The sequence below is a fragment of the Patagioenas fasciata genome, chromosome 23 (genome assembly GCF_037038585.1).
Source record: "Patagioenas fasciata isolate bPatFas1 chromosome 23, bPatFas1.hap1, whole genome shotgun sequence".
NCBI lineage: Eukaryota > Metazoa > Chordata > Aves > Columbiformes > Columbidae > Patagioenas > Patagioenas fasciata.
The window spans coordinates 5,590,436-5,603,641 of NC_092542.1; the positions used below are offsets into that span (position 1 = coordinate 5,590,436).

Here is a 13,206-nt window from a genome sequence, read left to right on the forward strand (position 1 = left end):
TTATTTGCCCAGCTGGGAAAAAAAAAAAAAAGGCTTTAATTCTTATTTTGAAGGTGCAAGCTTGGTGCTTGTCCCATCCTCTGTGTGCTTGTCCTATCAGGGGGTGGGCATGTCACCTGCGGTGGGAACAGCAGAGCCTGCCACGGCTTTAATCGCCTTTGTTTTAATTAAATCCTCATCTCGGCGTGGGAGAGCCCTTTGCCGATGCAGCTGTCCCCCCACCAACTCCCTCCGGGGTCACACGCCGCTGGAATTTAATATCGCCGCTCGGGGCTGGGGGAAACTCAGCAGAGCCGTAACTGTGGGGAAAACGGGGGGGTTGAGGTTAGAAATCAGCTTTTTGGTAAAAAAGAGGGGTGCCAAGAGGGATGTGTGACCCTTTTGGGGGGTATCTCCCTTGTTTTCCAGCACTGCTTGCAAACGCGGCATCACGGTTACACTTCTACACCTCAAAAAGTGCTGCTAGCAAAGCAAATTGCCGCCCAAAAGAAATGGTTTTAGCCCCTGAATACTTGCAGAGGGCTGAGCGGTGCCAGGCACAAGGAACTGGTTTCGGTTCCTGGTGCCAGTTCCTGCTGGGTGAGGGACGGGCAGCGGTGCCAGGTCGGTCTGGGGACACGCCACACTTTGTTTGCAGTGACAAGAAAGAAAGAGAAAAGGAAAAAGGAAATTTGCTCACTGAGGAAGGTATAAAATGATCTGGGGCTCTGCCTCGTCACCGTGCCAGGGTGGAGGGCTGGTCTACCCCCAGAAGTTATTTTTTTTGGGCTGATAAAGGGAATTGGGGGGGGATTATTGGCTACAAACCTGGCATAAGGGACAATAAGAAGGTTTAGCAGTGGGATGGGGCCTCAAACCAGCTGACTCGCACATCCCACACTCCCAAAGCCGCTCTGTGTCCATCCTCCACCCACCACGATTGGCCCCATCCCATTCCTATAACAACCCCACAAGCAAAAAAAATGTTTAAAACATCATTTTCAACCCAGTAGCGGAGGAAGAAAGGACGGGAGAGGGGGAAGAGCTGCGTCCTCAGTGTTAATGCAGCTTTATTGGCAAACCCCTCTATTTTGATGCATCTTCTGATGCACCAAATGCACCTTCATCCTCCCGTTGCGGGACCTGAGCCCGTCCCTGGGTGTTTCAGGGCACCACGTGCCACCATTTGAAGGTGAAGGGTTTACGCCGGACGTTGGTGCCGCAGTGGACGTCACCGGAGAGGAGGTGGTAGGAGAAAAAATCATTGATGAAGGTGCAGGTGAGTCCCAGGGGCTCCAGCAGCTCCCGCACTCGCTGCTCCAGGCAGCACTGCCCACCCACCTTCGGGCCAAAGGGTTTGGGGATGCCCAGGTGTTTGCCCAGCACCAGCATGTTCACCTGCAGCCAGACCAAAAAAAAAACAGTGTTTTCCACCCAAAAGGTGTATTTGCAGCAGGTGTGGATGGAAAAAGATGGGTATGGGGGGTCTCACCATATTCGGGAAGAAGGCGTCCGCGTGGGTGCCCTTGAGGATGAAGAGCTGGGGGATGTCGATGATGTCCTGCTCGCTCAGGCCCAGCTCCTGCTTCAGGAGGTCGCGGTTCCAGTCAATGCAGCGCTGTGGAGATGGGGGACCTGGAATTGCCACCCCTGACCACCCAAATCCCACGCACAGACCCCTGTGTGCATGTAGCATCCTGCCTGGATCCTCAGCTGCTCCGTTGCATCCCATTCCACACCTCTGAGTAACCTCCTGAACGCATCCCCAACCCCAGCAACCTCTTTTCTTTAGTTTGACACCTCCACAGTCACCTCCCAGCAGGACAACAGGCTGGGGTGACCCAGCACCCAAGGGTGCCTGGCTCCTTCATGGGTGCTTTTCCCAAGGAACGAGCGACAGGATGAGAGGAAACGGCCTCAAGTTGCACCAGGGGAGGCTGAGGTTGCATCTGGGGAACAATTTCTTCCCCAAAGGGCTGTGGGGCATTGGAACAGGCTGCCCAGGGCAGTGCTGGAGTCACCATCCCTGGAGGGTTGGACAGACGGACATGAGATTCTCAGGACATGGGGCAGTGCCAGGGGTGGGTTACGGTTGGACTCCATGATCTTGAGGGGCTTTTCCAGCCAAAATGATTCTCTGATTCTTGCCCACCTGCTTTCACACTGCACAGTGTAACTCAAGCCACAGTTTCTTGCTCTTCCCTGGGGTCCCTAGAATTGTTCCTCACACCCAGAAACCACCCATCAGTGACGTGCAAGCGAGGAGAGTGAATCCACCCAAACTCACAGCCGCAAAGACCCACCTGCACGTGCCGGTTGTCATTTTTCAACGATGCATCTGCCAGGATCTCGTCAATGCTTCTCCTCTTGATGCCCTTCAGCCCTGTGTGGGGACAGCAGCAGTAAGGGACGCCGCTAAGGGACACCGGCAGTCCCTGTCATGCCGCAGGGATCACAGAAATCCCAGAAATCCCAGAATGTCAGGGACTGGAAGAGACCTGGAAAGCTCATCCAGTCCAATCCCCCCGTTGGAGCAGGAACACCCAGATGAGGTTACAAATGGTGATGCCCTTACCAACGAGCTGCGTGGCTTCACCATGGCCCTGCCACTGCACCTCCTTGAAGAGCTTGTAGCAGGCGTTGGGGCTGGCCAAGAGGAGACGGAAACCCTGAGGAGAGAGCCCAGGAGTCACACTTTGCTGCTGGTGGGATATTTTATCCTCATGTCCTTCTAAGAGACACCACGCTGACCTCAAACCCAGCCCAGATGCAGGGGATGCCACCAAACAAAACCACCCCAGAAGAAAGTGCATCACCCAGCCACACTGGGGAGGATGAACAACTGAAAAATGGCTTGCTTTATTTTTTCTTTGCGTTTGCAGAAGATGCCCCGTGCAGGAGCAGAGACGACTCCAGGGAGCGGTACCTTCCTGTCATAAGCAGGGACGAAGGTGAGGAATTCATCCACGTGGCCCACGGTCAGCCACTCCGAGTAAACCTCCACCGGCGCCTGCACTTTCTGGGCGTAAAGAAAAGCCCTGACGGCCTTGGACATGCGCCGGCCGGCGGCCCTGGGGAGCAGAGGGAGGAGAAAGCGGGTGGCCATCGCATCCCCCCCAAAGATTGACCCCCATCCTTCCCCCAAACATCGTGCCAAGGAGAGAAAATGCAGCTGCACATCCTGGTTTTATGGGAAACGCTGGGAAGAGGAGGGAAATAGTCTGAGCAACATATATCTATAGTATATATATTAATATATCTAGACATTCTGGTTTAATATATCTATTAATTTTTATATCTACATCCTACTTTAATATCCCTTTTCTGTATGATTCTATATTCTATTTTAATATCCATTTTCTATATTATTGTATCTATGTTATACTTCAATATCTCATTTCTGTGTTATTAAATGTATGTTACACCCCAGTATCTCCTTTCTATATTATGTATGTTATACCTCAATATACCTTTCTGTATTATTATCTCAACATTCTACTTTGATATCCCTTTCTGTATTATTATATCTACGTTATACTTCAATATCTCTTTTCTGTATTATTACATGTATGTTATACCTCAATATATCCTTTCTATGTTGTTATATTTAAGTCATACTTCAGTATCTCTTTTCTATATTATTATATCTACATTCTACTTTAATACTCTTCTCTATATTATTATATCTGCATTCTACTTTAATATCTCTTCTCTATATTATTACATCTGCATTCTACTTTAATATCTCTTCTCTATGTTATTATATCTGCATTCTACTTTAATATCTCTTCTCTATATTATTATATCTGGAGTATATATTAATACATACCTATACTACATGTTAATATACACATAGGCCATACATATCTACAGGCAATTGTGCATCACACCCCCAGTTCTGCTTAGACACCGTTGGGTTTAATTTCCCCCATCCTTGTGAATCTTCAATCACGCGCTTTGTGCGAGGGCGAAGTTTTCTTAGACAGACAGCAGCAGGCTGGGAAAACATTAATTAAACTCCTGCTAATAAGGGATAATTATGGTCCCGGTGAGGCTGGGAAAATGCCGTTTACCTGCTGCCGTAACTGAAGCAAACGCTCTGGCTTACAGCAGGGCTGGGGGCGGAGAATCCCGTTTGTTATCCCGGATCAAACCCCATTGGGATTCGCCTCCGTTGTTATTTTTTTCCAGGAAAAGAACCTCCTTTGTGGAGGATTTTGCAGGGCGCTGTTGTTCCCGTGGGGCTGCCTAGCACTGCCTGCTCAGAGCAAAACAATTTCCAGTTCTTCAGGACTTTACCCTTTCCTGGATTGCCTTACTTTTACTTTTAATGAGGGGGTGGGTGGAAATAATAGCTTGGATGCTTACAGTGTTGTAGGATGGGAGCAAAAGCATCAGTGGTTTGGGAGGGAGTAAAACTCAGGCCGGTAGCAGGATTTTGTAAGGGACGAAGGAATAACAATGCACGTTAAATCTGGGACTTGATGGCAACCGACCCCAAATTCCCATTTTGATGGGAACCAGCCCTAAATTTCTCCTCCCTTTCTTCCACAGGGATTTTTGCTGCTTCCCCACATCCCAGAGGGAGAGCTCGAGCCCCGCAGCATCTCACCAAGGCAGGGGGCTGCCGATCAGGATCCGGCCCAGGGGATACTCCTTCCCTCGCACCGTCACCGGCGGGCTGACATCCAGGTTGCCGAAGGAATCGAGGCTGGTGACTTCTCTCCCAGGGGACTCACGGGTCACGTAGCCGAAATCGGGGCCCTGGAAAAGAGGGGAGTGGTGATGGGGACCCTCCAAGTGGGGAATTTTGGGGGGGATAAGGGGGAGTTGGCAACATGACAACACACCAGGATCTTTTTAAAAGCAAAATCCTTCAAGCCTCGGTTCCTGGGTGAGTCGAAGACGACAGGGAAGGCCTTGTGCGGCGCTTCCACATAGCCGAACTCCAGCTCGTCCTGTTGTGGGAAGAAGAAGAAGAGGAGGAAGATGAGGACGGCTCCTGGCGGGGTGAGAGCCACCTTGGTGAGGGTGGGAACGTAAATGGGGAAAACTGGCAAAGCCTTAAAAAGCCCCAAGGGGCCCCTTTTGCAATAGGGTCCCTCTTGCAGTGTGGACCCTTTTGCAACATCCTATAGCATCCCCCTTGCAATGGGGACCCTTTTGCAATGTCCTATAGGGTCACTCTTGCAGTGGGGACCCTTTTGCAATGTTCTATGGACATGACTGTCTCGTAAAATGCCATGAGGTCCCTCTTGGAATGGGGCCCCTCTCGCAATGACCTGTTGAGTCCCTGGACAACATTCCTGCCTGTGCTTGTTGCCACCACCAGCAGCATTTCCCTACAATTTAGTTCACCTCTCACTCCCCCAAGCACCTCACCTGGTCCCTCCCAGGGGTGCCAGTGATGGCGGGTGACACCCCACATGCCCCAAGAGCCTGTGAGGGACCAGGAGAGCCGTGTATGATCTGACAAACATCGACTGCTGACCTGGATCCAGCGGTCACTGCGGGTTTCCACCTCTGAGCAGATGGTCAGTTTGCAGTTGGCTTTCTTCAGCAGGGCCCGGAGTCCTTCCAGAAAGGCTTCGTTGGAGTCAGAACCCTGCTGGATGCTGCAGGGAGAGCAAGGAGTGAACACTTAAGGGAGGGAACGCAAAAAGCCCCCCCAACCCAACTGCGCAGCCCATTCCTCCTTCCTAAATGCACTGGGGTAATAGTTCTGTGTGAGGTGAGACCCTGGAGAGAGTTCTCCAGCCTTTCTCCTTGGGGTTGCAGCAGCACCAGTGGGCTCTCTACTCAAATATTGCCTCCTATATTAGCATGCATAACACCTGGCTCACCCTACATAGCAAGGAAGGGTCAAAAACTCCCCCCTGGGGAGTCCTTTCAAAGCAGGAGAGCGATGGGCTGACATCCCTCCTACCTGCAGACAAAAACCTCCAGAGGCTGCTGCGTGTTGGGTGTCATTATCCATGGTGCCACACGGAAAACCACCGTATCTGTGAAAATCGGGGTGCCCGGTGCATTCTGCAAGGGGGAAATACACCAGGGAGTGGTGGTTGAAAACTCCAGTTTGGGGGATTTTGCAGGGGATGGGGCACATACCTGATGGGGAACCTCCAGCAAGCTGGCGCTGAAAGAAACCAACCCGGAGAAGCCCACATCGGGGAAAGCCAACCCTTCAACGTAGAAGATGTTTTCTCCACTACCGACATGGTCCAGCACGTAGGAGAGCTTGTCCGGCCCCAACACGGGTTTGTAGTGGGGGTGTGAGTCAGTCCCTGGAGAAAAACCAAAAAATACTCAAGCCCAGATGGGGTGACCAACCTGTCCATGGGGCTGGAAGGAGGCACCGGCAAGGAAGTTTGCGGACAAGCGGGTGTGCCGCCTCGTCTCTGGGGAACACACTTGATCTTCTTCCTACAAAGAGGACTCTATACCCTCAGGTCCAACCCTTTTAAGGTGCGTGGCTCAAGTTGAGCAACTAATGATACGCTTGCGTTCCCTGACCTGATTTTTCGGCGGGGAGCTGCTGGAGATCCAGCTGCCAGGGCGTTCAAAGGCAAAAGGCGCTGCCCGACGAGATGAGCTGCTTCGGCGGTCGGGTCAGAGCCCGCGCCAAAAAGGTGCCGGAAGCCACGTCGGCGTTATCCACCCCCGTGGGAATGTCAAAATTTCAGCAATCCCGCTGAGAAAAGCCTATTTAAAATCCTTTTTCACTTGATTTTTCCTAGATAACCTCATCTTTTACAACAGCAGAAGAACTTTGGGGATAAATGAGTGTTTCCAGCAATCACAGGTGCTCAGATAGTGATACAAAATTAAGCATTTGCCCACAGAAAGGAGAAATACTCACGGAGAGCGTGGAAAACCCGCACTTTATCTGCGTCTGTCTCGGAGACGTGCAGAACCACCTGGTACTCGGCAAAGATAGCATTGGGACCTTGAGTCCGCAGCAGCATGAGTGACATGTCCTGAAGGTCTATGGCGGGGGGAAAGGTGGAGAGAGGAGACAAGGAGAGAAGTGATGGAGGTGTTGCAAGTGGGAAAACACCCTGGCGAGACCTTCTGGTTCTCCTCACGCCGCAGATGACACCCTACCTGCAGTGGTCCGTATGTCCACCTGCCCGCTGTCCGTCCCCACCGCGCCAGGGCTGTCCCGGTCACAGTTGACCAGCAGCACAGCGCCTTGTCCATCTGGACCCCACGTCCACTTGGCCTGGAAGAGAAGCACCCAAAGGGAATGTGAGCAAGATCTTCCCCATCTCAGTCTCCTCCTGGCTCGTGGAAAACCCCAGCGCCACGGGCACGCTTGGAGGACAACCCACAACATGCAGTCGAAGCTGGTGAAGAGACAGGAGCGATGCTTTCAAGCCACTAAATTTCCTAATCTCAGCTTCTCACAGGGCCAACAAAGACTATTTCAAACAGATCTTATCTTCTAACAAGCCAGAGAGTATCTGCCGGGCCTCATTTGGACAGCACTACGCTGTTTTTAGAAATACATCTCATCGTGATGCACAATTTGTGCCGCCGATTGGGTTGCAGCTAATTACCAGGGTGTAAGTACTTGGGCATATGCAGATTTGTTGCCAAAGGGGTAAATCTCTTGCTGTTTGCCAAACTTGCAGCTGACTCATTCAGTGGCATGTTCCAAGTCCAAAAAGTTTAAAAAAAAAAAAGGAAAAGAAAATAAAGCAGAGTGTTTTATCCTGTGCGATCCTTGGGGCTGGGCTGGAGAAGTGGATTCTGGCACAGAATTTTAAAAAATAAAGTATTTTCCTCCTCAATTAATAGGTTGAGAATTTGTCATGTTATTTTCCCTAATTCAGACACCAGAGACACCATCCGAGTCCTTCTCCTTCCTGGAGGTTTTGGGGGAAGACATTTCAAACGGGTCAACCCCACACTGACGGTCTGTCCGCCGCCTACAGCAAAGCTTCTCGTTACCTTGTCCTTCCCTCTGCTCTTCACTCTGCCGTTACGGTTCAAGTCCACGTCCAGGGACACGTCTGAAAGATCAAGAGAGAAGGAAGCCACTGGCTCTCGGCGGCATTTTGGGCTCATCATTAGCACCAGCTGCAAGTCACCCAACACCAGCTCCACCTTTGTGCCCCAAATCAACTCCAGACTCAATGTCTCCAACAAAACACTGAGAGAAAAGCCAACCTGGTGGCTTTTTCATGGTTTTCCCTCTTCATTCTCCACCTATCTGTTCCTGTCTTGGGTCACTTCATGGTATATTTTGTGTTTTCAGCAATTTCAAGCTTTTTTTGTGAAGCCATGAAAGTGTTTCTACCATGGGTGAGTGGACACCTAAATAATTACTAGGGTTGATGCAATGTTTGAGAAGGATTTTCCTTTAAACAGCTCTTCTTGGCTCAAATCTCTGCCTCTGCTGCAACAGAGGTTTTACCAGCAACCTCATCTAAACTCTACTTAAATCTGTATTAAGGTCATCTTAATACACCTCTGAATGGGTGGAAAACACAGACACTGAAGTGGAGTTTGTCCTTCTCCTTCATGCAGAGAAGCTGAAAACAAAGCCCTAAATGTAAGGAAATGAAGTGAATTTGTACAGTGAAAGCCCTGCAGATGGTGGTGGCTCCAGTAGAGCCCATGGTTGCAGGATGTGGGAAACCATCAGCCTCGTTAGGTGCAATTTTGGGAGGCATCTGCATGACTTAAGGACACAGGTGTGACTGCCATGTGAAAGCTTTAGAAAAATCACAAGTTTAGGGTAATTAATCCGTCCTCGTAGAAGGCTCTGCATCCAGACTGGTTGTCTAGACTCCCTTTGTAGTCAGCAGAAGAAAATAGGTATTTCAAGGGAATGATTCATCTCATCCTAAACTTCTAAAATAGGTCAGACAACTACACTTTGGTTCCTATTTTTCTGCACCAGCTGCAACAGAGGTTGAGGAGGGGGATGCTGGCCAAAGTTGGGTGAGTTGGTCTCTTTGGATCCTCTTCTGCCAATGCAATGGTCTTGGCAAGCAGAGGAGGATGCTTGGCGTGTACGTTGGGTGGGGACACAGCCCAGCCTTTGTCTTTTTTGCACCATATAAGGCAGGATAATAACGTTTTAATTATTTCCCTCTTGCTTGTCAGCATCAGTCAACACCCAAACCTTCATTGCACGTCACAGATGGGCAGCCCGCGCCCCCCACTTAACTCCCAACTAGAACCCAACTAGATCTTGGCAGCAGGAAGGGTTGGCCACGTTTGAAGGCGCGCTGTTGTAACACCTACCTACGCAGGTGAGGTACAACCAAGCCACCGAAAGCTCATTGTCTTCCTGGCCATAGTACGAAATCTTCACCTGCAAAGACATCACTGGATCGTGACCCAAGTCCCATGTCCCATCGTGCTGAGTAGGTTTTTCTACTAATTGGGGTTGACCAATCAACACTACACGACAAGTTCTTGGAGGGTTCATCCAAGCCATTCTCCATTAATCACAGTTCAGTGGAAGCGCTTCCGCCTGCTTCAGCGCAAAAACAGACAGAGAAAAAGCCAAGGTTGGAGGATTTTTTCTGCCTGGCACAGAGTTTCTGACACCAGGTTTTGCAACCACTGCTATCTTGTATTTAAGGCACAAAATGTCATGTTCTCCTTCTTGGTTTCATTTTTCATACACGGTAATTACACAATTCCTTTTAAGTCTGAGTTTCCTCCGTGGAAATGAACCCGATGTCACCACTACCTTGAAATACTTGAGCTTGCCCACAACCCTCCCTTCTTTCCTGGAAAATTCAATTTATTTTTCCTGTTCCAGTACATAAAAAAATAATTAACCTTATTGTCATTGACGGCTGTGCTGGTGACACCGACGGTCACTGCAACCTCTATATCAGGATCCAGGGGCCACCTGGAGTTCATCATGGGTTTTGTCGTGGGGTTGTGGATGATGTGGACGGTCACCGCAGAGGTGGCATAGACATCGAAGGATACGGCAGCTTTGGGGGTACATCTGAAACAGAGCACAGTGCTGGGTTAGAAATCAAGTTGTCCCTCCTGTTCTCCTCTCTGTGGAGCCAAATACATAAACCTGGAATTAAAATCCAGTCGTAACTGGGTGGAAAGGACTCAGAAACCATCCTCAGGTGATGAAACACGTCGTCTGAATTTTATATGTATCTCTGTGGTGGCGTTGAGCAAGCTGAGCTCCCACTGGTGCTTCCGCACATCTGTCTGCGGTTAAGCCCAGATTGCGAACGGCTGAAGTTTGGGCATCCAACCTCTCTCCACAACAGCAAGAAAACCTCCAAACCTGCAGCATCCCAGGACAAAACCCCAACAAAGAGCCAGGACAATTTTTGATATCAGCCACCTGGGAAGATGGTTATCACAGGATTATACGCTGACCCGAGAGGTGCCCGAACTGGGGCAGAACCTGAATCCGAGCACGGACAACCCGCACCCCATCTCATGACGTCCTTCACCTTTGAAGTGTTGCCTACCTGCTCATTACAGCCCCGGCACCTCCATCCTAGGAGCACGAGTGCTCCGACCTGTCTGCTGTCGGGAGCTGGTGACCCTGACTGTACGCAAAAAGGGTCAGAGTGGTACATTTTAACAACAAGAAAAAATAATGAAACAGAACACCCCAGAAAAGATTTATCCCCAGTGTTGCTCTTGGCACTGCATCCCTGGTGCTTGCAGCAGCTTGTAATGAGAGATTAAAGCATCATCTTGCTTGTCACCCCTTGTATGTAACATCGCGCCAACACCGTAAATCCACCTGTGTGCTGTTGCACGCTGTGACTTCTCGCATTTGGGTCGGTTTGCCCTGATTTTACAGCCCTTGCACCTCAGCGTCGCCACTGGATTCCCACTGTGCTCCATTTTCTGCCCCAAACCAAATCAAACCACAAAGCTTGACACATCCACCATGGAGATCCCCCCAGCCAATGCTCTCCAGGAACAAAATAATTTTCATTTTAAATGGGACTGAGCTTACTTTGAGTCCAAATTCAGGAAAAAAATTGCAAAAAATAGGTTTTATAGGTTCCCATTTGGCCGAAGGGAAGGTTAATACTTTTTTAGTTCAATCTGAAGCCCTTTGTGGGGACAACAGCACATCCTGGCCAGGCTCCAACACACAATCCCAATAATTGCCCCGGATGCGATCCTGACCGGCTTGTCCTGTAGTCTCTATCATTATAAATATAATTTATTAAATAATGACAACGTGTAACAGCCAGGTAAATACAGCCTCGTATCTGGCCAGTAAAGCAACCTCTGTATTTAATGCTGGAAAAAAAATCTCAATTTGTGAAATCACCCGTGCAAACCTGCTGGCGGATTTTTTCTGCCTGAGCCACACATTTTATTCTTTACCCCGTTTTGGCTCTGGCCAAGTTGCTCATCTTGAATTGCTCTTGCCTAATATTTTTACAGCCAGAAATAGATCCCGCTTAGCTGGGGTGTGCATGGGCTTTGCCTGCGAATCGTTACGGCTCGACTACGCTTCGACGCCTCGTGTTTTGCCAGAACCGACGTCCCTCCTTTGGGCGCAGCTGCCCTAAAACAGACTCAATGGGAGATGTCGTAGAATAGAACTATAGAATCATAGAGATAAAATTACAGAATCATAGAATCATTTTGGTTGGAAGGGACCCTTAAGGTTGAGTCCAACTATAACCTACATCTAGCACTAAACCACATCCCTAAAAGCCTCATCTATGTCAAAGTATCTTGCCAAATCCTTGGATGAACTCACAATGTGGGCTCAAAATGAGCTCTGATTTCCCCTCTAGCACCCATTCCTCCTCCAAACAAAGAGCAAAACCACCACTGGGTTCCCCCAAAACCCATCAGCCTGATAGAAAACCATGGAGATACCCAATCCCAAGCCTTACCGGCGTGTATCGAGGAAGACCTCGGTACCCAACACGCAGACGGTGTAGCTGGCATGGCTGGTGGACATCTGCACAACATGACGTTGAGGCATGATGATATACCGAGGACGGCGGCCGCATGCGAAGGAAGCTGCTGCTTGGCTCGGTAGGTAAACCAGCAGGACTGGATTAAAAGGCAGGAGAATTTAACTCCTCCTTCCCCTCGATGACGGGGTTTAGGCAGGGGACCCTGTCGTCTCCACCTCCACCACCCAACAAGCTGCCTCCCCACTTATGGGGAGATGGAGGCGATAAGGCAGGCCCCGGGGGGTGACAGGCAGCCCCGGGGAGGGGACAAAAAGCAGGACGGGGTGGGTGACATCCAGCCCTGCCCTAGGATGTTCAGCAGTGAGCTCTTTCAGGGCCTCTCACTTTTTTATTCCCTTCTAGTTCCATATAAGAACTCCAAAGCTTAATGCATTAAACATTTAAACTCCTCCTGTTGTGCAACGTGTTATTACAATACATGGTATCATTAAAATAAAGTATTTTCTTTAAAACAACCCAAATTTTCCAGCTAGCCTCTCCGTGGGCTGACTCACGGCCTCGGCTACCCCATTAGGGCAATGCCCGAATAAAGCCGAACAAAAAGGAAATGTTTGTTCAGGTCAGTCCTTCCCATCATAACAACTCCTGAGGAGCACGACAGGTAGAAACGAGTGCAGGGAAAACTGGTTATTTAGCAGGCAGGGAAGGGGAAAAAAATAAACAAACAACAAAACAACATGATGCTTTCAGTGGAAATTAAAAGTTCTCCGTGTTTCGCTTGGACCTCGAGTTTCGGGAGAATTGGGCACGAGGCGAAGCTCCCACGGGAAGCATCCCCACGGCTGGAAGATGCCGTCTGCCAGAGACAGCATCGCTCTGCGGGCCATCCCGGAGGCTTCGCCTGCCTGCAAAGGGGGAAACTGCGTGAAATTAATCCCACCGAAGCCAGTAAGGAGGTTTCCACTGCACTCTGGGATGGAGGCAGCAGCTGAGATGGAAGAAAACAGCAACACGGGGATGGAAAACGCGCCGACAGTTGCGTTGCTGCGAGTTTCACCCTCGTAGCGAGGGGAACAGGGCAACGCAGTCCCTGTTCTCACCAGGCGTTAGTGATGCAATGGGCAAGAGGGGGCTGGAGCCAGGAGAAAAAGAGGTTTGCCAGGGGCAGGTCCCCTTGTGAGCCAAAAAGGTGAAAGGAAATTCAGCAGAGCTAGAAGGACCAGTCCCCATCGCCGCAGCGAGTCGCACGTCCTCAGCCGGAGGAGCAGCGACCCGCGTGCACGTTCCCCTGCGAGATCAAACCAGCTGCTTTAAACATCTCCCAGCCAGTCTA

At 50.0% G+C, this 13,206-nt stretch overlaps 1 protein-coding gene across 1 annotated transcript; it reads right to left on the reverse strand.

The window, feature by feature from the left end:
* Positions 1-1,037: 1,037 nt before the first annotated feature.
* On the reverse strand, positions 1,038-11,938 carry LOC136111247 (protein-arginine deiminase type-1-like). The gene is made up of 16 exons (XM_065855261.2): positions 11,847-11,938; positions 9,781-9,955; positions 9,235-9,304; positions 7,933-7,994; positions 7,084-7,201; positions 6,839-6,964; positions 6,088-6,263; positions 5,906-6,009; positions 5,471-5,594; positions 4,830-4,937; positions 4,592-4,743; positions 2,906-3,050; positions 2,555-2,648; positions 2,283-2,362; positions 1,472-1,597; positions 1,038-1,377 (listed from the first exon to the last, which is right to left on the reverse strand). The coding sequence occupies exons 1-16, from the start codon at positions 11,936-11,938 to the stop codon at positions 1,144-1,146; spliced, it is 1,986 nt and encodes a 661-aa protein (XP_065711333.2). The 3' UTR covers positions 1,038-1,143.
* Between the last annotated feature and the right edge of the window lie 1,268 nt (positions 11,939-13,206).